General features: G+C 49.1%; 3 protein-coding genes across 4 annotated transcripts; 2 read left to right on the forward strand and 1 right to left on the reverse strand.

Annotated features, from left to right (window-relative positions):
- Positions 1–1,180: 1,180 nt before the first annotated feature.
- Positions 1,181–7,236, reverse strand: nsun2 (NOP2/Sun RNA methyltransferase 2). Its single transcript, XM_067255542.1, has 19 exons — positions 7,056–7,236; positions 6,520–6,677; positions 6,303–6,407; positions 6,090–6,195; positions 5,917–5,988; positions 5,705–5,789; positions 5,331–5,526; positions 4,722–4,796; positions 4,518–4,648; positions 4,371–4,444; positions 4,132–4,262; positions 3,711–3,807; positions 3,396–3,595; positions 3,213–3,305; positions 2,885–3,020; positions 2,444–2,524; positions 2,214–2,352; positions 2,062–2,101; positions 1,181–1,879 (listed from the first exon to the last, which is right to left on the reverse strand). The coding sequence occupies exons 1-19, from the start codon at positions 7,131–7,133 to the stop codon at positions 1,603–1,605; spliced, it is 2,274 nt and encodes a 757-aa protein (XP_067111643.1). The 5' UTR covers positions 7,134–7,236; the 3' UTR covers positions 1,181–1,602.
- A 402-nt stretch (positions 7,237–7,638) lies between these two features.
- On the forward strand, positions 7,639–11,784 carry srd5a1 (steroid-5-alpha-reductase, alpha polypeptide 1 (3-oxo-5 alpha-steroid delta 4-dehydrogenase alpha 1)). 2 transcript variants are annotated; one of them, XM_067255795.1, is made up of 6 exons: positions 7,639–7,796; positions 7,899–8,060; positions 8,148–8,314; positions 8,466–8,567; positions 9,364–9,514; positions 9,612–11,784. In XM_067255795.1, the coding sequence occupies exons 1-6, from the start codon at positions 7,750–7,752 to the stop codon at positions 9,676–9,678; spliced, it is 696 nt and encodes a 231-aa protein (XP_067111896.1). In that variant the 5' UTR covers positions 7,639–7,749; the 3' UTR covers positions 9,679–11,784. The 2 variants fall into 2 exon arrangements, with proteins under 2 accessions (XP_067111896.1, XP_067111895.1); XM_067255794.1 differs by having other exon boundaries at positions 7,639–8,060.
- A 497-nt stretch (positions 11,785–12,281) lies between these two features.
- Positions 12,282–23,077, forward strand: tent4a (terminal nucleotidyltransferase 4A). The gene is made up of 14 exons (XM_067255839.1): positions 12,282–12,676; positions 12,788–13,259; positions 15,041–15,164; positions 15,334–15,380; positions 15,479–15,599; positions 15,981–16,088; positions 17,565–17,693; positions 19,322–19,535; positions 19,690–19,816; positions 19,942–20,045; positions 20,428–20,600; positions 20,961–21,113; positions 21,471–21,632; positions 22,667–23,077. Exons 1-14 carry the CDS (start codon positions 12,445–12,447, stop codon positions 22,823–22,825), a joined length of 2,325 nt encoding a protein of 774 aa, XP_067111940.1. The 5' UTR covers positions 12,282–12,444; the 3' UTR covers positions 22,826–23,077.
- Positions 23,078–23,604: the final 527 nt, after the last annotated feature.

Below are 23,604 nucleotides of genomic sequence, written 5' to 3' on the forward strand. Positions count from 1 at the left end.
GGGGGGGGGCAGTGAATCAAGCCAGATTTAAGAGAGGAACTTCCACCGCATCTGAATGATGCTTGAAGGATGATGGTGGTGGCTGGATATCTCCTGCCGTCATCACCCTCTCCACGAAGAATCTGCAACCACCAACTACTGTTTAAATGACAGGATTTGGAATTTGGGAGCATTTCAATTATGTGAACATTTGGGATTCTGAGTTCAGGTCACAGAGTACTTTCAAATCCCTGTCAGAACAGAGACCGTCAGAGGGACAGGGCGATGGAGAGAGGAATAAACATCCCCCAAAAAAGGCAAAGAGGCCAGAGATTAACAGATAGAGAGGGGGGGGGAGCATGAGAGGATGTCATTTCCAGTATTGGTGGGTTTGCGGTGAACGTTACAGCTGTGAGAAAGCGGACAACCTTCAAGTTGTGAGTTGCACGTCGAGCCAGAGTTGACGTGGTCTTTTCCTCAGCGGAGCTGGGAAAGTCACGTGACTCCCCATCAGCCCTCTCACGTCCTCCCTCAGCCCGATCGCTCCCTCCGTCTCCAACGATGTCCCTCTCAACTCGACCGAGGACTGAAATGGCCTTTTTGTGTCCTGAACTGACTTAACTCTTGTTCCCCCTCCTCTCTCCCCCCCCTCCCTCCCCCGCTCCCTCCCTCCCTCCAACACTTCATCTCTGCCAAACTAACCTTTCTCCTCCAACACTCTCCCTCATCCTCTTCATCTACCCCCCCCCCACCCAGGCCCTTCTCCTGTTTGCTAGCATTAATCATAGTTGGTGAGTGTCCACTCACACACACACATACACTTCAGAGATGGGAAGGAAGACAAAAAGCAGCGCGAGAAGAAATGTTCGTTTCTACGGTCTCCATCCTCTCCTCCTTCAGATTCAACAAGAGGTGAGGGGGCTGGTTGTCATGGCTGCGGTCACCATGGCAGCGGGGACGGGTACTAAACAGGCTAGAGATGTGCGTGCAACTGTTGTGTTCTGACGCGTTGACAGCGTCATGGCAACCCTGCTACAATTCGGATCACAATGCGTTTGTAGGAAGGGTTTTTAGGGAGATGCGTTCTAGTAGTCTGACTGTCAGTGTTGGCACAATCAACAACTGGATGAAACAAAATAATCAATTTACCACCCATCCCCTCATCAGTTGAGCAAGACAAATCAGTGTTCGAGACCGTGAGTGGATTTCATACTTTTAATGGATTTCATATTCTCTTAATTACAATCATAGAAAAATGAAACAGCGGTTGAAGCAACCGTGACTGAGCACGTTAAGAAACACACCGGGTCCTTGCTTCAGTTAAAATGGGGAAAAAAAAGTAAACAGCAGTATAAAACAAAACAAGCCACTTCACTAAAGCGTTTGAGTCCTGGACCTGGACTGGAGGAGCAGGGGACCAGTCCATGTGGCCACTCTACAAGGGGGGTGTTCTTCCTGCTATGGCAGTGGTTTAGTGACCTAACCTCGAGTCCACCCCCCCCCTCCTCCTCCCCATTAGACATTTGGTCCAGCCTCAAACCAATAAACATAGCTCAAGCTGTACAGCTCTCCACCTCTCATCTCGTTTTCCTCCTCTCTCCTTTCACCCCCCCCCCCTCCCTCTCAAGTGGCCGCCTGATCGGCTCCGTTGCCCTTGGAGTCTGAGACGTCGTCTTTCCCTCCGTTGTGGTCGTCCCTGCTCTCTGGCTCTCCCTTCGGCCCTTCCTCCTCGGTGGGGCCCTTGGCCCCTGGCTTGCCCACGCCCTGCTTCTCTCGGAACACCTCCACCCCCAGCATGCGGAGGTAGTGGAACCTCTCGTTGCGGGGCACGAAGGCTCGGATGGAGGTCTTCCCCCTCCAGCCACACAGCTCGATGGGACACTGGGGCTCGTCTTGGTTACTGAGTGAAGGAGGGAGGGGAGGGGCAAAACAGAGAGAGAGAGCGAGATAAACAGTGTGAGAGAAAGACAGAGACAGAAAGATAACGATTAAAAGAAAGAGACCGATTTGAAACTTTTTCCATTTTCCCGCCATTTAAAAACGCGCTCGACCGCCCGCTCTCCCCACACACGGAGGACATACCTGGGGTTAGGCTGGTACCTCAGCACGATGCTTCCCATACCTGGGAAACACAACAGCACACCCACGTGACTCGAGAGCACCAGAAATACAACTCATGATGCAGTAGAGCACAGCACCCACACACATATACACACACGCGTCCAGGTAGGTACCTATCTGCTTGGCCTGCGAGTGAGCTTGGTCCTGGAGCTTGCTGAGGTAGGGGTTCTCCTGTGTGAGCAGCACCTTGATGTCCTCCACGCTGACCGTGATCAGCCGGGAGCGGATGTAGGGATACAGGGTGTAGATGCCCTGGGGAGGTGGAAGAGGAGAGGGCGAGGAGGTGAGGGGAGAGCCCACGGTAACATGACTGTGTGTGTGTGTGTGTGTGAGTGTGTGTTACCTCCTGAGCCAGTCTGAAGGCGCAGCCAAACTGCTCCCCGTCGCTGTTGCGAGACCATACCTTCACCCCTGTGTTGATGACCTGACACACACACACAATCAGGTTAAGAAGGCTCACAGAGAGTGGCTGGGCTGCACTTCCGAGGTTCCACAGCTTCTAGGACAGGGATCAGACGCTGACCAGCGCTAGGGTCTGACTAGGGTTAACGTTAGGTTAACGCTAACACAAACAGAAGAGCGCCGGGCTGGTACGGAGACAAAAGAGGAGGGTCGCTTATTAGTGTGCCTGGACGCGTACTCGCACGGGCTAGGCCGCACGCGCACAGGGCCACCTGTGCCTGGTTCGGAGGGTACCACAGGGTCCCCAGCTGTTAGAGAAGCCTTCCCGTGATGAGCTGGCAGCCGCCCACACAGGGGCAGAGAGACACACAGGGACACGGACCTTCATGCGCTCGCTGTTGTTGATCAGCACGTTGCGGAGCTCTTTTGAGACCATGTACAGGTGCCTTTTCTTGCCCTCGTGGGTTCTGGTCAGGACGTTCTGCTTGGGGAAGTCCGGACTCAGGTCGTAGAAGTTCCTGGAAAACAGACACACACGCGCGTGATCACGCCGAACAACGTTTCCCGTGGAGTTGATATCGAGGCGGATCCGTCCTCTATTTCCCCCTAATTCTCCCGCACACTGCATGGAGTGGATGATGGGGGGGGATGACTTCTCAATGCATGGAGGGGATGAGGACCTACAGCGTAGGAGGGGGATGAGGACTCACTGTATGGGAGGGAAGACAGGGTCATCTTCGGTCAGGAACACAAAGGGATCTTCCTTGAAACCAAACAGCTTCATCTTCTTAGAGGGCGGCGGCCTGGAAAATACAGGGGGAAAAGGAGGTCCCATCACACGCTATACATGTCACACACATACAATAACGCTGCTAGATACACACGCAACTTACCCACACGCTCCCTCTTTGGGGGGCTCTTGCCTTTGCTCTCCATTGCCAGACTCCTCTTTGACGGTGTGCTCGCTTCCGCCCACCTCTTCCTCCTTCGCACCCTCCGGAGGCCCGGGGAGAGGGGCGTCTGAGGGACGGGTGCCCCCTGGAGAGTCTTCTCTCTGGGCCGCTGAGCTGGAGGCCAGGTCCTTATTCCTCAGCTGGAGAGGGAGCCAAGGAGGGAGGGACTCTGTTACTGCTGGCTACTGGGTGGTCAAATGTGGCCAGGGGGAACCAACATCCACGTTGTATACGGTGTGTGTGTGTGTGTCATACCTTAGGTAGTCTTTTGTTCCAGGGCATGGGGGCCGTTTTCACCAGGACAGCGACAAAGAATCCTCCAGTGTTCTGGTGATGAGGAAGGATCCTCATACTGGCACACAAACACACACAATTTCATCATGTCAAAGGTTAAATAGGTTGAAAAACGATAATAATAATAAAATGTGTATACAAGTGCATTCATGAATACTAGCGCCACCTTGCTTCGAAATGACAAACATGTCTAACTAGACAGAACATGGGGCTCAGAGAGAACCTGAACAGCAGCACCATCCACTGGCCGAAAAACACAGATTTATGAGAACTCATAAAGTACACACAGTAATACTGCTTTTATGAGCATGTGATATCCTTTCTCAAGTGCGTCTGGCCAAACACACAGATCCCTGGTATGTGTGTGTGTGTGTGTGTTTACCATCTCTCAAGCTTCATGGCGGACAGTTTCTCAGGATCTGGAGGGGGGAACATGGTGGGTCTGATCTGCGTGTGTCGGCTCTCTGGGACCTCGGACCAGTCCTTGTACCACTGGCCCTCCTTCGTCATCAACTAGAGAGAGAGCGAGGCAGACAGACAGACAGACAGAGAACCTCAGCTCTACTGTGGTGGATCATAGCTGCTGGTGGTTGAGATGGTGAACAGGGTGGCGCCCCCTACCTTCCAGGAGGACACCCCGGGCATCCACTTGAGCCCTGGGAGCTCCGCTGAGGCATCGGCCAGCTCCAACGCACCTGAGGGGCACAGGGTTAGCGCTTCGCGTGCTGTGCGTGCGTGCGTGGGGGACGGTGAGTGGGCGCGTCTCACCTTCGCCCTTCTCCAGCAGGGAGGCGATGACGGCCTCATCCTCGATGGGGTTGAGGGAGCAGGTGGAGTAGACCATCCTCCCTCCCACCGCCAGCTGTTCCACGCCGCGCACCGCGATACGCAGCTGCAGCCTGGGGTGACGAGGCGCGTTAGTACACAAACACACACACGCACACAGACACACACAACACTCTCTCTGCTCACCCGTGGAGGTGCAGGCTGTTGCTTGTGGTCCACTTCTTCCACACGTCGATGTTCTTCCTCATGGTGCCGTCTCCGCTGCAGCCGCCACCACAGAGCAGACATTACTAGCCGAGCAGAGCTAGAGATTGCGCCAAAAGGCATTCACACAGAATCGGCGGATCGCGTGGATCCGACATTGGAGGAAGCTCTCCCAGTGCGGAGCTTGGGACGCAGAGCAGAAGCCTGCATTTAGGGGTCGCTGGCTACACGCCCAAACCCCCCCCCCGCCTGTTTCTCCTCCACTCCATCCTCCTTTCTCTCCCTACGGTTGTCTTTGGCACAGTCCCCAAACCGGGGGAATGTGGCTAGCTAAACATACACTCAGCGACTCTGCGAAATTATTCTAAGGCTGGTGTGGCTGCAAAATTACTCCCAAAATAAAGTCAACGCAAACAGAAGCGGGCATGTATGTTTTCCTCTCCTGTTCGTCCGTATAGCTCGCCTACCATAAGCAAACGCGTAGCAGCCTGCTTAACATTTCAGGAAACAAAGACCAATCTACCAATCTAAGAACTATGTCTACCCCCCAACACACACACACACACGTGTGTAAGCCCTCGAGGGGGGTACCTGCATGGCACGTCGCAGAGGATGCGGTCGTAGAAGAGGATGCCCTTCTTGCCGTCCTCGGCGTCGACCTGCAGCCGGGGGATGTTGGAGGCGTCGTGGTTGACCACCATGATGCAGGGGCTGTTCAGCCGCTTGGCCTGGTGCACCAGCAGGTAGCAGCGCTTGTTGTCCACGTCGTTGGCAATGACAAAACCCTCTGGGGGAGGGGGGGAGAGAGAGAGAGAGAGAGAGAGAGAGAGAGAGAGAGAGAGAGAGAGAGAGAGAGAGAGAGAGAGAGAGAGAGAGAGGTGAGTGAGAGATTACAAATGTTTAGACAGTAGGCTAGATATGCAACTGTAGTCTGTGTGGTATTTTGTGTGCGTGTTTGGTCGAACCTGGGAAAGGCACGTCCATGTCTGAATGTAGCATCTCTATCAGCTGGGCTGTTTTCGATCCCGGGGCAGCACACATGTCCAGAATCTACACATGAACACACAAAAGGATTAGACCTAGCTAGAACACTCCAGAAATGGAACGCAGCCTCCATCAGGACACTGAAGAGGGACCGAGGCCAGGTTTGGAATGGGCACAACACTGGTGTGTTTACCTTATGATGCGGCTCGATCTTAAGGAGCAGAGGGGGGATCATGCTGACGGCCTCTTGACGGCTGATGTTACCCTGTGAGGACAAAAGATGAGTGTCTCCATTTCTTTCTTCTAGTACAATAATGGGGGGGGGGGGGGCTTCACCGAACTACAAGTCCCATCAGCTGGACTCACCGACTCGGTCTCGCTGACCAGGAACTGGTGGAACTTCTCCAGCAGAGGTGACTTCCTCAGGATCTTCCTGCTCATGTTTGTGTGCCACGCCAGCTCGTCAGGGTACCTGGGAACACACGCACACCTTAGATATACACACAGCCAGTGTGGTGCGCTCTGAAGAGTGTGTGTTTTAAGTTCCGCCATTTACAGGTAGACCATATCAGGCTTTACCAGCTCAAAGCTTGTGGAGCCTCAAACTTCTGCCCATCGATCTCCACCTCCTGAATCTCCTTGAAATACTTGTCCTTCAGCCAGTGGAGGATCTCCTGGGCGTGGCTGGGTCACATCAGCAGGGAAGAAAAACCATTGGTAAGGAGGACACATGCAGTTTGGAATGACCATGAGCTCTGGACACCTGTGGCAGAGGTGTCCTCGTTCCTGTACACACCTCTTGTACCCTGTGATGCGGATAGTGGCGGGCAGTGGCTCCCTGAGGGCCGCCATGAACTGGTTAAACTCCCCGGGGGGCACCAAGCCAAGCTCCTGGTAGTACTGCTCAAACAGCTTGTTCTCTTTGACGATGTCGGCATAGCCTGCGCCCCAGCCCTAGGATGCATAGACATGGCGAGCATGTGAGTATGGTTGCTAATGGGCACAGCTACATCAATGGTTGACCGGGGATATGTTATTTTAATAGTCAAGTGATTCAACTAAGGGCTACATGTACTTCTGCATAGGCTGTGACAGTTAGCTGTAATACTCCCCGACTGTATAGGGTTGGCAGCTATAGCTTCGTTAGAAATCCTGCGTTCCACTCAATTTGCCACAAACCTGGCTTTTTTCGTAAACAAATTAAGTAAACTATGCTTTATTAGTATATGCCTTATTTGCTCAATTATACAGTACAATGAATCGTATTTGAAGCTACGGAGAGTTGATGTTGATGAGTTGATGATAAATGTAATGTAATGATGGGAAACTCACAGCATTGTCTCTGTCGTCTCTCCCACCCGGCTTCCCATTCTGTTGATTTTTCTGTCTCTGTCTACTTCTTTTCCCCATGTTGGAAACACTGAGAACTCTTAAAAAAACTGCTCGAAACGTTTTAACGGGACAACCTGTGTGATATTAATGGCAATCGTGCTACAATTTCCCCACGCGTGTAGCTTCTGTGCGACAACAGCTGACGCACACACTGTGTTCACGCACCAATGTGAGAAAGGACCAGCATTGTAGCCGAGAGACTTGCCTGAAATATTATTTTTTGTGTATCCTTGTGTATCCTATCACTGAATAGGCATTCAACGGGAAGTTTACACAACCTTTTTAGTTAAAACGATTTAAAATGTTAAAATTCAAAGAGGAAAGTTTCTTTGGTGTAATCTGTATTTTATGCCGAATCGTTTTTCGATTGGCTCTAATAAATTCTTATGCAAAACAGCCTCACTGGATTGGTTCGTTTGGATCAACAGTCGGCCTGTTGAAGCTTTGATTGGTGGATGTAAATGAAGGTGGGCGCACCCATTCATCGTGCGGTCTTCCGTGCATTATGACTTCCAGTCGGATATGAATCTAAGTGAATTTAGATGTGTGTGATATATTGATTCATAGTTGTCTACATTGTCTCTATTTTCATAATTTCCCCTCTTTCAATAAACTTTTGGTTTAAACTTCCACGATGGACGCCATAATTGCGAAGTTCTTCTCCTCGGAAGAAGATGAGTTGTACGTATTGGACTGCATGGCTTACTTCATGATTTTTATGGCAGTTTGCACATTCCTGACTTTACTTTTTGAGAATGTCCCATATGGCCGATATGCTTCAAGCAAATATGGATTCCCAGTGAACGTGAAATTCGCTTGGTTTGTGCAAGAGCTTCCAGCGTTTGTTGTGCCAGTATGCCTACTGACGTTGACATCCTCTGCAAGAACCTCTCTGCGGCCAAATCAGTTATTACTAGCTATGTACTTCTGTCACTATGTGCAAAGGTATGCTCAACAATTGCTCATTTGCAAAATATTTAGTTATGGTCATTTGATGGTGTACTGATGGTTTATTGTCCTATTTGGTTTCAGGTCTCTTATCTATCCATTTTTAATTAGAGGGGGGAAATCGACACCGTTTCTGTCTTTTATTCTGGCGTTTGTCTTCTGCGTCTACAATGGATACATGCAGGTGCGATACCTGAGTCATTATGCCCACTACACCGCAGACTGGATTATACACCCCTGTTTCATCCTAGGTAAGACGTCCACATTGCATAGACCTCTTCTTTTAAATAAAATATAACAGTATCTTTACCTGGTATCTTATTTATTAATATTATTTATTATTGAGATTTGAAATGTTGAGATACTCATTTTTTTCCATAACATTGTATGTGTGGTTGCCAGGATCTGCTTTGTGGTTGGTGGGTTGGCTAGTAAACATCCACTCAGATCACATCTTGAGAAACCTACGGAAGCCTGGAGAGACCGGCTACAAGATACCCAGAGGTAAAATTGACTCTTATAAAAGAACTAGCCTGGCAGGGTGGTAGGTCCCTGATAGGACAATTGCTCTGACTGTGATTTGCCCCATCTACAAATAGGCCAGTTTAAACAAGGTCAACAGAATTACCTTAATGCTTATAAGCAAGTACAACAAAACAACCTTTTGAAATTGGTGCATCAGAGACAGAGAAAAAAAAAGAAGAAAAAGAGGGAGTGAGAGAGGCTGGTCATTCCGACCACTGAGTTGAGGCCATACGTGTCTTGTCGGCATGGCTACAGACCTGCCATCGATAACGTCAAGCCGTTATTTGGCCCCCTCTTTTATGTACAAGGGTTGCTATAAACATGGCCGCTACAATAATCTGTGTTTAAGGTGAACTTGTAATGAACCTGTTCAAAGGATCCACCCCGAAAAACTGAAGACATGAAGCTCAGCAGGAGAAGCTGGAAACGGCAGTAAACTGTCAGTCGTGTCTGGAATCCCCCACAACATCCGCACCTAGTGCTCGCAGCCCCAACACATGCAGTTCAACTGCGGATGAACAGGCTTCTAGGGTCAATGTCAGGCTGCGTTTTTCCTTTTAAATGCCGCCTTTGGGATTTCTGAACGTTGACAACTTCTCAGAGAAACTTAAAGAGAGGTGCCAAAACTGGAAGTCGTACCGAGAGTTGATGAACTCTGGAAGACCAACTATGGAAAACCGCAAACGCATCACATTTTTGTAGTATAGAAGGCTACACCCATCACTTAACACGTGAAGTGGGTCTTCCTTTTTCTAACTTATGATTTACGCTTCAGGTGGCCTGTTTGAGTATGTGTCTGGAGCCAACTTCTTTGGGGAGATAACAGAGTGGGCTGGGTTTGCTCTGGCTGGTCAGTCTATCCACAGCACCTCCTTCGCCGTCTTCACCCTCATAGTCCTCTCTAGCAGGGCTGTGGCACACCACAGGTAAGAGCATCTCTCACACTGGAACTCCACTTAGACGATTTGGGCAGGGTTGTATACACATTGGACTTGAGTTAAAACATGTGTTGTCTTTTTCTAGGTGGTACCTAACTAAGTTTGAAGACTATCCGAAATCCAGGAAGGCTCTGATACCATTTGTGTTTTAAAGTACCCCCAACAGGTGTCTAAAAACAGTTACCGTTTATAATGACGTTCTCCTCGACTGACTGAATGAACATATAATACATAGTTGAAATACGTTTTGTAGGAATAAATGCAAAAAAGTACTTGAGCACCATTTCTCAATGCTTTTTTTGATAGGAACTTGGATGCTAGATCACTAGATAATAGTTTTTTTTGTATGATGAATCATCATCATTTGAAGATTTTGCACAAGGAATATATCATCCCCATCTGGACCTTGAGTGGAATATACCTACCTGACAACACACTGTGACAGTTTACATTTTGTCTGTGTTACTACTTTCTCTGTGGACCAAGCAACCAGTCTTTGCCTTTCTTAATAAGGAATCGATATCAGGTGAAAAATGAAGTCCACTTAAAAGTAATGAACTGAATTCACATGAAAGTACTGTGCTAGCTGTAGGCGCTTCCTGGGTTTTAAGACCAGCACCGCTCTGAATGATCTGGTTCTGAGCAAGAGTCGGACAGATAAAAGCAATTTATATCAATCAATGCTCATCGAAACCAAGGGGGGGCAGCAGACCCATCTTCAGGGGGTTGTCCTTGTTGTGTTTTATGTGTGCTTACAGAGTGTAACACTCAGTGGAGAGCTCTCTCTCTCTCTTTGACACTACATGACTTATACCACTCATTCTCCGCATCTCATTTGAAACCTACTCAGTCGCCGGGAAATGGGGAGAAGGGGACTATTGAGGCCTACGTCTTCTTCACCTGGACACTGAGCAGCAGAGCGGCAGATCGAACCAGGATCAAACATGGTGCTCAAAAGCTCTCCCCGTGCCTGAAACGAGACGTTTGTATTGTCGCCTAAGCTCTCAAACACAGACATGGTCAGTCCCACGTGATCACCTAAGACCGGACGACAGCAATGTCAAAGATGGAGAGGGAACAGGATGAGGAGACATTGGAACAAGGGTCTGAAACATATGAGGAGGGAGAGTGAAATAAATGGGCAGCACAGTGAACGCCATGTAATGCTGTCTGTCATAAAATCATAGAAAATGATAAAAAATTATATCATGATTTTAAAAATTATTAAATTATCATGATCAATCGTGACACATCTCTGCCGGAACAACCCCCATGAACCAAAAAGAAAATGCTCAGTGAACAGCAAGGAACTAAATACATAAATGTGTTTAGTTGTTGTTTTGGCACACTGCCATTCAAAACTGCATTCAATTGTGCCTTTATCAAGTTATTTCAAAAAAAGGCCTGTGTGATGTAATAATATTTTATCCATTTAGCAGATGTTATTATGCAAATCACTGCTTAGGTCTTTTAAATAGTGACATATTTCATGTCAGAGATCACTTCTCTTTTTAACCTCATTGCTGCATGACCTTTCCTTTTTCCCTCCCATCCATATAGTAACTCGCATAGTCCCAAACTCCTTTAGGCTAAAAACTAAAAGCCAACCAGAGATGTTTTCATGCCTGGGACAAGCTACAACAAGGCCATAAACCACTCTCCATCCACTTCATTCCAAGATATGATCCTTTGTTTACACAAGAGAGCACTCTGGAAAGCATATTGTGGTCTAGTATCAGCACTGAGTGATGCATGTGTGTGTGTTTATTTACCACAGGGATGTGTCAGCTTTTCTCCTACCCTGAGCCAATCCAAACATACACACTAAGGCAACCTATGTGGCTTGCCTGAAGAAAAACTGAGAATGTGGTTATGAACTAGTCCTCAGTCATAATGAGAGGAAGGGCCTATCTAGACCTAAATACCCTATTTACTGTCAGAGAACAGGGGCTGTTCTTTTTCAAAAGCATTCACTCGAGCAAAGAGCTTGGTCGTGCCTGTGGATGAGAGGGAGAGTTATCCTAGCTGACACGCTTGCTCTGGGGGCGTTTCCTTGGCTCTGTCACATGCTGCACGTGAGCAGGGAGAGAAGCAGATATTACGCAAGATACACTCTACTACAGAAGTAGCTGTGAGTGCTCCTACACCAGATTGCCTGAACCCCTTCTACAAGTTTTATGGTGCGGAGGATTTTTGTTAATTGCATGTGAGGCATAACACTTACAGTTCCCGAAGAAAGGTCTCTATAGCTATGTAATTCCTCTGCCTACTGTTTCTAAATAAATTATATTTGAATTAAATTTACTAGCCCTACCTATACATTGTCCTGCCAATCTAAACTCTTACCTAAGGGCCAGTAGTTCATGCTATGGTGAAAATATTAGCGATAAATAAGTGTACAGTTGTGTGTATCAAAGGTGCAGCAATTATGCATTTTTCTTTTCTATTGGTATTGTATTGTTATTTGATTTGAACGTGTATGGTCTTATGTGTGCTCATTAATTGGACTTGCCTATCCAGTTTACAGTTATGGTAAACATTGTGGCGTGGAAAATAGCATTGTCAAATTAGACTTAAATATTTAGTAAAAAATTCGCTCACTGAAGGGTGAAGGATGAGAGTGGGCGGTGGACGGAGGTGTGTTCACTGCTTAAAATCCTACACACATGCGCATGCTGCTTCGGTTTGAAGAGACTACGCCATATTGAATTCCCGTAGGAATCTGCTAGCAGTTTTCCGCTAGCGGTGTGAAAAGGGCCACTTTATCAATGGTCCTAATTCGGTTCGGCGTTTAGAATTTCTCTTTATTTTTGTAACCCAGTTCATTAGAAAATTTACTTCGGTCCAGGCAATCGCGTAATTTTAACTGGCACATTGATTTGCTTTTGCTTGGAAGGGGCTGCCTAAAGAGAAGTTGAATGGATCCGAGGGTATCTTGGATTCAGCCCGAACAGAAAGGACCTGCGAACGCCTTATGGATGCACGTTTGGGAGACTTCTCAGGGAGTATCGACACAATCCGGTCAACATTACAATCAGAACCATAATCTATGCGTGAATTCTCCGGCTTTGGATGTTTTTAAAAATGTTGCGACCGTAGCATCAAGCAAAAGCATTTGTAGCAGCAGTAACGCTGGTACTAGTTTAAACAGCAGCCATCATAGTACTGCGAACGGCACTATTACTAACGGCACTGCATTTTCTCCTCTTGGAATATCACTCTCGAACGGAAACGTACCAAACTCTGTGACCCTGTCGAAAGCGGACGGCAACAGAGTAACGGCAGATTCAGGAGAGGGGAAAATGCCTCAGAAGACGAGATCAGTCTCATCTTCGTCTTCGCTAGAATCTGGAACGGACAGCCCATCTTCGAATTGCTCTTTGGGGAGGACTAGTGGTGGAAATGTAATGGGAAACATGAATAAAAATGCTGGAGGTGTCAATCTGTTCTTTAGCTTTAGTGACAGCATGCATAATAATGTTAACCACCAGTACCATAATCGTCATCTTCAGGAACATCCACAGTACAATTTTCAACAAAATTGTGTGAAGAGTCAACCGATTCAGCCCTCTGCACCCCTAAATTACCACAATCACCATCCAAGCCGAAGGAAAAGTGACAATAAGGCGAGCACCTATGGGATGAATTACCTGCTTTCTAACTGCACTAATGGCAATTTTCTGAGCACGGGGACCCCTTGGAAGACGAGGAAATACAACCCAGGTGTCAATGGGTGAGATTATTGCTACGTTGCTTTGTATGATGCATGCTAACTAATCATGATAATTTACGCTAATTATGGCTAAGTACGGGTAACTCTCAATTTTTGGTCGAATTGTACAACTCGTGGTCAGGAAGTGTCATCTTGGGCTATCATCTCAATCAGCAGTAATTTGTGTTTTTGTAAAGAACTAGTCTAGCAAGACGAGGGCTTAGAAAAGGACATTTATTATAGATTGTTGCTCGATAATAATGCCGGGCACGCAGTGACTCGCATGCTAAGCTAGGCTAATTGTGCAAGCTGGCCAGCTACCGCAATTGACTAGCTTCTACTGCTAATTAGCAAGCCGCTATCTAGACCCCAGATTAATGGACACATTTAAAATTGGGAAAACTTGTGGAATGTATGGTTAGCAGAATATGGTGTGTTCGCTACTGTACCCTGTCCTGAACAATGTAGAGCTAGCTAACATAGTAAATAGTGCCATCCTCAACAAAATAGTCTAGCTAATATTCAAATTTGGGCTATGCAAATTGCCGGATCAAGCTAGCTAGGGCTAACGCTATCTAGCAAGCCAAGTTACAAGCAAAAATTAGTTAAATGCCAATGAGTAGCTTTCGTCGCGTTGACCTTCCAGCTAAATCTTTGAATCGTTAGACTTGTAAAGCTAACTTGGTGATGATCAATCAAAACTAAAACTCTGGTAGCTACTCTCAACAGAGAACCTTTTACATTTATTTTAGAGGAAGCTGCAGATGTGTTACATGAACTTGTGATATTCGTAATGTTTGGTTGCACCCCCCCTTGGAATTCTCAGCGCAAGAATTTAGTGCTGGTCAGGAAAGTCAATTTGGTAGCAACTTTGGTGCCGCCCGTTTGTATCACACTGTATAACCAGTAGGTTGGTTCCTTTCCTAGCTAGCAGCTACCAACTTTGACTCTTCCAGGTCACAGCAGGAATTTTACCAAGTGACGATACTCTAACCATTTTCGCTTGAATGCATTGTCAGCTCTCTATCCAATTACAAAAATGTATGAAATATTTGAATTAACGGAGCAATACATGTCCTGGCCTCAAGGGGCACTATCGCGCCTTGTGGCATTTCCTTTTTCACAACTAATCCTTACTGTCAGCTGGTAGATACTTTTTTATTGTGCAAAAATTATACAAATAGTAATAATGATTCGACTAATGGAGTTAGCAAGGCAGATGTCTTTCACAGAATCCTGGCAAACCTATTAGCTACCCTGTAGTTTTTGCTCAGACATGCACACTCAGACCGGCTCCCTGTGTCCAGCGCTAGTTGGATCTCTAGCAGTGTTCCTGTACACTAAAATAACTTTATTAGGGGAACAGCCACATGAACAGGCACAATACAAAATATACATACAGCCTGATATAGGCTAGAAATGTACTCAAATCAACAGAATCATTTAAAACCATAATGTACACAGTGTTTAGGTATTGGCATACCTGTGGAAGTGCAAACATGTCTGGGAACCCATGGGCCAGTTAACCAAATACCCCCTAATTCAGCCCCTACACATTTGACAGGTCATAACTGTAAACATTTCTCAGTTAAATGACACACACAAATAGAGATCTGCCAGCGATAAGGCAGACGGTTTCAATAGACCTGGCCCTAATTTCCTTTATTGTGGGAATTGTGGGAGTTTCTGTTAAATATGTGATTGATTGATACATGGTAACCCTCTCCGGTTCTGAAAGTGATTTGTGTGTCGGGGTGCGTTTGTTTTTTCTCACCCACGTCTTCTCCTGTGTGATCCCCCAGACTCCACGAGGAGGTGGTGGACTTCTACAACTTCATGTCTCCTCGTCCGGAGGAGGCGGCCATGAGGAAGGAGGTGGTGAACAGGATAGAGGCGGTCATCAAAGAGCTGTGGCCCTCCGCTGATGTAAGAACACACACACACACACACACGCTCAACAAATGTCATGCTGCATGTCTGAATTTTGACACGGACGCACCCACAGTACGTAAGCTACCCATTCATGTGACCAGTGACTGATAGGGAATGTGTCAGGTGTTTAATTGTACGTTGAAAGAGCTCTCTCTGTCTACAGGTGCAGATATTTGGCAGCTTTAGCACCGGGCTCTACCTCCCGACAAGGTAAGACGACAGCCGCGTCCACTTTGAGACGCTCGTTCCACAACATCCAATAACGACCATCCAATGACCGCGCCGTGGTGCTTTTGTGTTTGCCGCAGCGACATCGACCTGGTGGTGTTTGGGAGGTGGGACCGGCCCCCGTTGCAGGAGTTGGAGCAGGCCCTCCGCAGACACAAAGTGGCGGATCCCCTGTCCATCAAGGTTCTGGACAAGGCTACGGTGAGAAGCGTTGCGTGCGGTGTGTGTTGTGAGACGTCGAAGGCGCTTGCGTCGATATATTTTGTGCGAGAATAGAAAAAGGGGCGTGTCGTGTTTTTAGAGAAGGGCGAGTGACCGCGTCGTCCGCCATCACCGTAACAGCGCGGTTGAAAAGTGTTCACGCATCAAGCGCCGCGCTCTTTTTAATTGTCGTCTGTGAGCTTCTGTAAAGCCTGCTCGGGCTCACTATTTTCTTTTAAAGGAGTGTGGGAACCCTCGCAACCAGGATGTTTGACAGGAGGCCCCCCGTGAGGGACGTGTGGGCTTTCCTAAAAGGACGGGGCTCGGCCTTGTGCCCCCGACACGCCGCCTGTATGTTTACGTGTTCTCCCCGTCACACAGGTGCCCATCATCAAGCTGACGGATCAGGAGACGGAGGTGAAGGTGGATATCAGCTTCAACGTGGAGACCGGCGTCAAGGCCGCCCGCTTCATCAAAGACTACGTGAAGGTGAGCCCGTGGACTGGTGTCTCCTTAACCCTTGTTGGTCTCTCGTTAACGTGTCCCTGTCTGACCTCCTAAGACTGGCTGGTATCCATAAATGAGTGGCGGACTGGACTTGTTGGTTATAGAAGAGCAGTGTGCCGTGCTTGTCAGTTGGACATCTAGAAACGTCGGACCGCGTCCATGTTCATTAGTTGGTCCTTTGTGTCCTGGAGCCCGCTGAGTCCTGTGAATTTTTAGGCGACCGTGCTACTGACGTATTTACGTCGAAAGAGTTCCGAGCACCTCGGTGTCAAGCTGTCACTTGAATGTTGGCCTTCCGCCGTTCAAGGCAGCCCTCGCCAACGTCCTGGAGTGCAGGGATATACGATAAGCCCGTTTTTTTTTTTTTTGCGTGCATATTTGTCCAAATGACAACTCGGAAGTGAGCGTCGCGGCTTGGCATTCTTCCAAGGGGAGGCAGGTGTCAGTGGAAGAGGACTTGATAATGTCAAGACAACACAGCAGCTCTGCCGAGCTCCAAAGGTAGTCGCTAGCTCGCCACGCGTCTGAACCCGGACCCACGCTCATGACGGTCAACAGTCAGTTCTCCAGAGTCAGGGGAGGAGAGGAGATTGGTAGGCTGCTCTCCAGGGTGAAGCTCTGGCTTGAGAACCAAGAAAGGGAACTTTTTCCCCCCCAACAATTTTCAATTCATGTAGCCAAAGCTTTTATCCTAAGCCACGTACAGATGGTGTAGGCAGGAAAGTTCTAGGATCAGAGGCGCATATGTTCTGACAGTATTTCGGTAGCCAGAGTCAAGGAACGGTATGTATTTACTGGCCACATCACTAAGTAACCACATCCCAGCTGCCAGGCACGGCGGGAAAAAAGAGAAAAAAAGAATATTACAGTGCAGAAGCAACATCCCGGTCGGATGGTCTCTCCTTAACATTGCCTGCCGTCAGAACGAGGCTTATGCCTCGAAAAATGAAGACGACTGCAAGTGTTCCGCGAACCCAGGCTTCCCCGACACGCAGCACACCACGCAAACGTGACATTTGAACAAGCACGTCTTACCGAATACACGAAGCGCACGCGACTATTCACTGCAGTGTCGTCACAGATTCGAGCGTGCGTCCAGTGTGACGCTGCCCCGTTTGCTTTTCAACGCTGTGAAGTGAGCCAGTGTAGAAGCAGGCAGAGCCTCAGAGGCCCGGTATTTGACCTGAAGAGTGAGGCCCAGCTCTCCAGGCGGGTTCCCTCTGTCCCCCGGTGCCAGAGCTGGGATCGGGGGTGCTCCGCCTGGGGGGTTAAACCGCAACGTTAGATATGTGCACTGGGTTCATTGGTACACGGCAATTGTTGTCTTTTGGTTCCGTTTTCGCTTTTTCTCTCCTCTCTCTCTCTCTCTCTCTCTCTCTCTCCTCTCTCTCTCTGTCTGTCTCTCTCTCCTCTCTCTCTCTCTCTGACCTGCCGTCCTCTCTCTCTCCTCTCTTCCAGAGATACCCTGTTCTGCCCTACCTCATCTTTGTGTTGAAGCAGTTCTTGCTGCAGAGGGACCTGAACGAGGTGTTCACTGGAGGCATCAGCTCCTACAGCCTCATCCTCATGGTCATCAGCTTCCTGCAGGTACACGCACACACGGGCGTAACACACACATGATAACACACACGTAAAAACACATGTACAGTATAATATAATTTGCCTGATGCAGAGGGGGAAATGGTCTACCGTGGCTTCTAGGTGTTAGTGTGTTAGCTTCGGAAGAAGGTTTATTGCTAAGTGGGTTTTTCACATCCAAGGGATTCGCTTTGGTCTGATAATGATCTGTAATGCAATAAACAATGAACACTCATTGCAAGGAAGGAAAAAAAAAAATCAGAAGTGCAAAATACAGTGACGTAAGTGACAAATGAACACTAGAAGATATGAAGAAGTGTGATCAGAACAAGTGAGATGACAACCGGTGTCAATAGGGGTCCCGGGCCTTGTTGGTGAGGCCAACTGCAGTGGGGAAAGCGCAGTACTCGTGCCGTGAGGTTTGGGTCCCGATGGCCCACAGCCCTCTTCCTGAGGGGAGGGCTTCACAGACTTCCTGTCCAGGAAGGGAGGGGGTCGTCCACGGTCTCTCCTCCCACCCTCAGGGCCCCGGAGGGATGACGGGCTGCGGTCCGGCAGAGCGGACGACGTCGGCCCTGGTTCCTTGGCAGGGGCAGCAGGAGGAGGGAGGAAGGGGAGGATGATGGACGTGTTGGAAGTGCACCGGGATTAAGCAGTCTGCCTCTTCGTCTGGGGGGGGGGGGGGAGCTCAGGTGGGCAGTTTCGGCCCCGGCCCCCTGCGGAGGTGGGGGAGGAGGAGCTGGTGGACAGACACACTGGGGGGGAGGGTGGGGGTACGTGTCAGCACTGCCCCCATTGTCTTTCAAATCGACAATGGAAGTGAGTGAGGTCGTTGGCCGGGCGCAAGTCATTAGTGGAGTGTTTGGGGGGAGGTTGGAGTCTGTTTGTAGTTGGTCATCTGTCTGAGTTAGCTTCCAGACAGAGACCAAGTGGTTCTCCTGAGAAGTGCTGAAGTGCTGTTGTCGTTTTTCCAGAGTGCAGCCGCGTAGCGTCTCGCGCTGCCCTGCTAAACCCGTTTCAACTCTTTCGATACCAAACCTTGTCCCCACTCCGAAACGCTGCGCCGTGTTCAGCTGCGAAGCAGGGTTTGTCGTCGTTCCGACCACCCCTGTCGCGTGATGACGCGCAGCCCCCCCTCACACCGGCGGAGGGGATGACGTCCCAGCCTCTGACCTCCTCCCCCAGACTGGGGGTTGACGGTTCTGAGAGCAACCCCGGTCCAGTCCGTCCACGCTCGCGCCAAGGTTCTCCATAGCTTTACAGGTCCACTGGTTTAGAAGTCCTCCCAGCAGGTTTAGACAGGTAGAGTTTGTGCCTGTGTGCAGGAGTGGGGTGGATGGCGTCCTGACCGGAGTGTTACAGCGCTGGGGACGGCGTGCCGGGCTCTGGTGATTGTAGTGTGACGGCAGTGTGACAGCAGTCTCAAGTGTTCTCCTGTCTGGTCGGGTGTTTAATTGGGGGGTTCTGACAGTCTCTCACCCTCTCTCCCCCTACTCACCCTCTCTCCTTCTACTCTCTCTTTCTCCTTCTACTCTCTCTTGCACCGTCTCCCTCTCCCCCCACTCTCCCTCTCTCTTTCTCTCTCCATACTATTTCTCTCTCTCCCCCCCTACTCTCCACCTCTCTCTCTTTCTCAGCTCCATCCTCGCATCGACGCCCGGAACCCCAACATAAACCTGGGCATCCTGCTGATCGAGTTCTTCGAGCTGTACGGCCGCCAGTTCAACTACCTGAAGACGGGGATCCGCATCCGGAGCGGAGGGGCCTACATGGCCAAGGAGGAGATGATGAAGGCCATGACCAACGGGAACCGGCCCTCCATGCTGTGTATAGAGGACCCCCTGCTCCCAGGTGTGTGTGAGAGTGTGTGTGTTTGAGAGTGTGTGTGTGTGCGTGTTCTACACCTTTTTGACATTTTTCGAATATCTCATCTCAAGATTTGTGTGTTGGTAAATATGTGAGGGGCCATGGTTTGAACTGGGTTCCGTGTGTGTGTGTGATGTAGGTAACGATGTGGGCAGGAGTTCCTACGGGGCCATGCAGGTGAAGCAGGTGTTCGACTACGCCTACATCACCCTGAGCCACGCCGTGTCCCCCCTGGCGCGCTCCTACCCCAACAAGGACATCGAAAGGTAGGGCCCCGCCACCCGCCAGCAAGCGCAATGTCACCATTTCTTTCAAACTGGCTTCCTTCTGACGCGGTGCCACACTTTAATGCTTCCCCCACGGTGTCTCTCGCTCTTCTCTGTACAAACAGCACTTTGGGGAGGATAATCAAGGTGACACAGGAAGTGATTGACTACAGGGAGTGGATCATCAAGAAGTGGGGGGGCAGGCACCAAGCACGGATGGAGAGTAGGGGTAATGCCCCGCACACACACACTGCCTTTACAATCACAACTTATCTCCACCTTTGGAGGTTCTGGAAGTGCTCGTCACTTTTGCAGGCCGGGAATCATTTGTCGTCGATGATCACATTTTGAAGCCAGCTACTTGTGAGCTTTTGCACACCAGGTCCGTCACTGTGGTACAGCGTGCAAGTAAAAACTATTTGGAGGTATTTTAGATTTGAGCAAATTGGAAACTGGAAGACATATTCTACTCTTTTTAGGTCATGTAGTAGGCAATTTTCAACAACAAAAAAGGTTTCTGAATATTTTGTTTATTCGTGTCGGCCTGCTGGGTCCTTCTCTGGCGTCTCGTCCGCCCTGCCGCTGACCTGCCCTGTGTGTCCCTCCTGCAGGAGCCCTGCCCAAGGAGAGCGCGTCTGAGCGGGAGCCCGGGGGCGTGCTGGGCGGGGAGGAGCAGCAGAGAGACTCTGTGTCCCCCCCCAGCGTGGACTCCCCCATGTCCCTGTCCAGCCCCCAGCAGCACTCCTCAGCCTCCTCCGTCTCCTCGCTGTCTGGGTCCGACAACGTGAGGACGCTCGCGCGCACACACACACGCTCACGCACACACTGATGCATGCACACACACACACGCTCACACTGATGCACACACACACACACTGATGCATGCACACACACACGCTCACACTAATGCGCACACACACACACACTGATGCATGCACACACACGCACACACACACACACACTGATACATGCACAAACATGTATACGCACATTCACACACATGCATGGACACACACAATACATATAGACACTCATGCACATAAACCCACACGCCTCTCAACACCACAGGGACGCGCGGAGCTCGCTAACCCCTCCCCCTCTCTGCCCTCCCCCTCTCTGCCCTCCCCCTCTCTGCCCTCCCCAGGACTCTGACTCGACGCCGTGTCCGGTCCCTCCCCCGGCCCTGTCTCTGTTCCAGTGCCAGGCGCTGGGCATGGCCCTGCCCCCAGGCCTCACCATGGCCACAGCCAAGCCTGGCATGGGCACCCACCACCTCATGATACACCCTGGTTCACAGGTGAGGATTCAGACGGGCTCTCTTTGTCTGCAGGACATGGAACAATTTGGTTTTGGGTTTTTTAGCAAGAGGTTTAATCATAATCAGCCATTTTATTTGGAATGCACCTTTCTTGCACTCAAAGCGTTACAGTACAGTAAAATTGCGTTCGTAAAGCATAATATACAATGACACACACTATTAAATTCACAATTAAAAACCTGAGAGAATTGTGAGTTTTAAGCAAATTCAGGCGTAGGAGCATTTCTGATGGAGTTCCACAGTTTAGGAGTTTGTGATGGAAACAGTGTGTCGTGATGTGTTCTGTATTTGGGGGGGTCCTGTTGAGTTCTGACGGGTGTTTTGGCGTCCGGACAGGCGCGTGTGTCCCTGCCCGGTGGCCTGGCGATGCACCCCCTGCCTGGCAGACAGGTGTGTATAGACACGGGGCCCCCTCCCTTCTACCTCATGCCTCCCCCCGCCCCTGCCCCCTCCAGCCCCCAGACTCTGCCCAGCCCCCACCCCAGCCACGCACAAAAGGTAGGCGGGCGACAGCTGGACGCCGACGGCGCCACAGGGAGAATCTGTCTCTCTCTCTCTTTCTGTTTTCTCTCTTGTCTATATGTCTGACTCTGGGGGCCTGTAGTACGAAGCACATTCAACATGCCCAGGATATCTCCTTGTTAGCTGGCTTCACTAAGACTAAGCTAAGCTAAATGGTGTCACGGCGGTGGTTATCAACTCGTTTACCTCAAGCCAGGGTTTCACCATCTAGCCAGGAGCGTACTCATGTGAAGGGGACGGTGTTTTGTACCCTACTATTAATTGCAAATATGAAGTCTACCAGAGCTGCATATTTAACACAAGATGAGCCAACTATAATAATAAATAAATATGATGGATTTTTTAATATAATTCAGGCTAAAAACAAAACAAAGGAAGGAAAGCTAGTGAATAATTGCTGAAGTTGATAGGCTTACCCATATATCTGCCCCATCATTAAGGCACGATTAGGCCTTGATCTAATTACAATTGTGTATTCCATTAAATTAATTTGACTTAGGTGTAGTCTTACGGCTGACGAAAAATGACTAAATGTTATGGCATGTAAGCCAATTTTAGCCATATTTTTTCGGCTGCAAAACGGTTTTAAAACTCGTCTGAGCAAGTAAAGAAAGAACAAATGCAAAACATAATTCAAACCAGTAAATAGGCTTACTTATAAGCTAATTTGATGAGGTCAACAGGTAAGAAATAAGGTTTCCTTGCTTTAATCAGTTTGTTTTATGATGATCTCGCCTGGTAAGAAGTGAACCACTGTTGTGACACTGACAACACAGGGTTAATCCTGAAGTTACCTCGCTAACTCCAAATACTGCTTCGTAGTATAAGCCCCTGGTGTACACACACACACATACACACACACCTGTCACATGTTCTCTTCTCTACCTTTCTTTTCTATCCTTCCGTTGAAACGTTCTTTGTATTGTATTGAACCCGTTTTGGATGTTGTTTTCTTCAGTGGTAAACAGACCAACCCGCTCTCCCCCCCCCCCCCTCATCCATCTCTCCAGAACGGCCCCAAGTTCCCCATGAAGAGCTTCCACAACCCAGCGGTGATCAGCAGCCCTGTCCTGGTGAACCGCGGCCACACCTACGCTCACACGCAGTACAACCGCAACTCGTGGCGTCGCAGGAAACGAGACAGCCTTCCCGTCAGCCTCAGCAGATAGACAGACAGCACTCCTCCTCTTCCTCCTCCTCTCCACCCCTCGTGGACTGAGAGGTTCCATTGACGTGACAACGCCCCCTGCTGTTCCTCCTGAACAAGAACGCCCCCAACCAGGGGAGTAAAACCAGACCAGCAGAGAACTCACCACTACGGCCTCGAACCCATCTCTCTCTCTCTCTCTCTCTCTCTCTCTCTCTCTCTCTCTCTCTCTCTCTCTCTCTCTCTCTCTCGTCCTGCTTTCTTCTCGCTCTCTGCCTCGCCATCTCTGCATGTTTTTACAAAGCAACAGGCCTGAACGGCAGTGACTTGTGAACGCAGCCTTTACTTTTCGTATTTTTGCGATTTGTTCTGTGTTTTCATTCACCATTTGGGGTGGGGGTGGTGGGGGGCATAGTGGTGATGTAATTGCCAGGTTGGAGTGGCAAAGTTCAGTGTCTTGTGGGAATACTATATTTCCGCTGTATTATGGGGTGACGTTGTCAGGGTGATGGCAGCTTGTCCTTGACCCCTGCAGCTAAGCTGCCTGCTTTTCTACTTAGTTTATCTCCCCCAGTGAACAAACAGTTTCTTATTTGTGCAATAATGTTTCTTCTTTTTTTTTTTTTCTTCTTTCCTAAAGTTCCATGTTTATTTAATTGTATGTATGTATGTGTAAAGGATTTTGTTTTTAATATGGTCATTTTATTTTTGTAGAGTTTTTAATTTCTTCAGAGTTTACAGAACCTTTACCCAGGCAGCATGCCTGTCTGTGTGTGTGTGTGTGTGTGTGTGTGTGTGTGA

This window comes from Osmerus mordax, chromosome 18 (genome assembly GCF_038355195.1).
Source record: "Osmerus mordax isolate fOsmMor3 chromosome 18, fOsmMor3.pri, whole genome shotgun sequence".
Taxonomy (NCBI): domain Eukaryota; kingdom Metazoa; phylum Chordata; class Actinopteri; order Osmeriformes; family Osmeridae; genus Osmerus; species Osmerus mordax.

What these genes read in the sequence shown, in the direction of transcription:
- nsun2 (XM_067255542.1), bottom strand. Translation starts at nt 7,133, where the DNA reads ATGGGGAAAAGAAGTAGACAGAGACAGAAAAATCAACAGAATGGGAAG. An exon ending in GCCATGAAGCTTGAGAGATG is followed by an intron (nt 3,808 to 4,131) that starts GTAAACACACAC and finishes TTTGTGTGCCAG; the next exon opens with TATGAGGATCCTTCCTCATC. An exon ending in CCTGTCTTCCCTCCCATACA is followed by an intron (nt 3,021 to 3,212) that starts GTGAGTCCTCAT and finishes TCTGTTTTCCAG; the next exon opens with GAACTTCTACGACCTGAGTC.
- srd5a1 (XM_067255794.1), top strand. Translation starts at nt 7,750, where the DNA reads ATGGACGCCATAATTGCGAAGTTCTTCTCCTCGGAAGAAGATGAGTTG. An exon ending in ACACCCCTGTTTCATCCTAG is followed by an intron (nt 8,315 to 8,465) that starts GTAAGACGTCCA and finishes TGTGGTTGCCAG; the next exon opens with GATCTGCTTTGTGGTTGGTG. An exon ending in AGGGCTGTGGCACACCACAG is followed by an intron (nt 9,515 to 9,611) that starts GTAAGAGCATCT and finishes GTCTTTTTCTAG; the next exon opens with GTGGTACCTAACTAAGTTTG.
- tent4a (XM_067255839.1), top strand. Translation starts at nt 12,445, where the DNA reads ATGGATCCGAGGGTATCTTGGATTCAGCCCGAACAGAAAGGACCTGCG. An exon ending in AGCACGGATGGAGAGTAGGG is followed by an intron (nt 20,046 to 20,427) that starts GTAATGCCCCGC and finishes TCCCTCCTGCAG; the next exon opens with GAGCCCTGCCCAAGGAGAGC. An exon ending in CGCTGTCTGGGTCCGACAAC is followed by an intron (nt 20,601 to 20,960) that starts GTGAGGACGCTC and finishes TGCCCTCCCCAG; the next exon opens with GACTCTGACTCGACGCCGTG.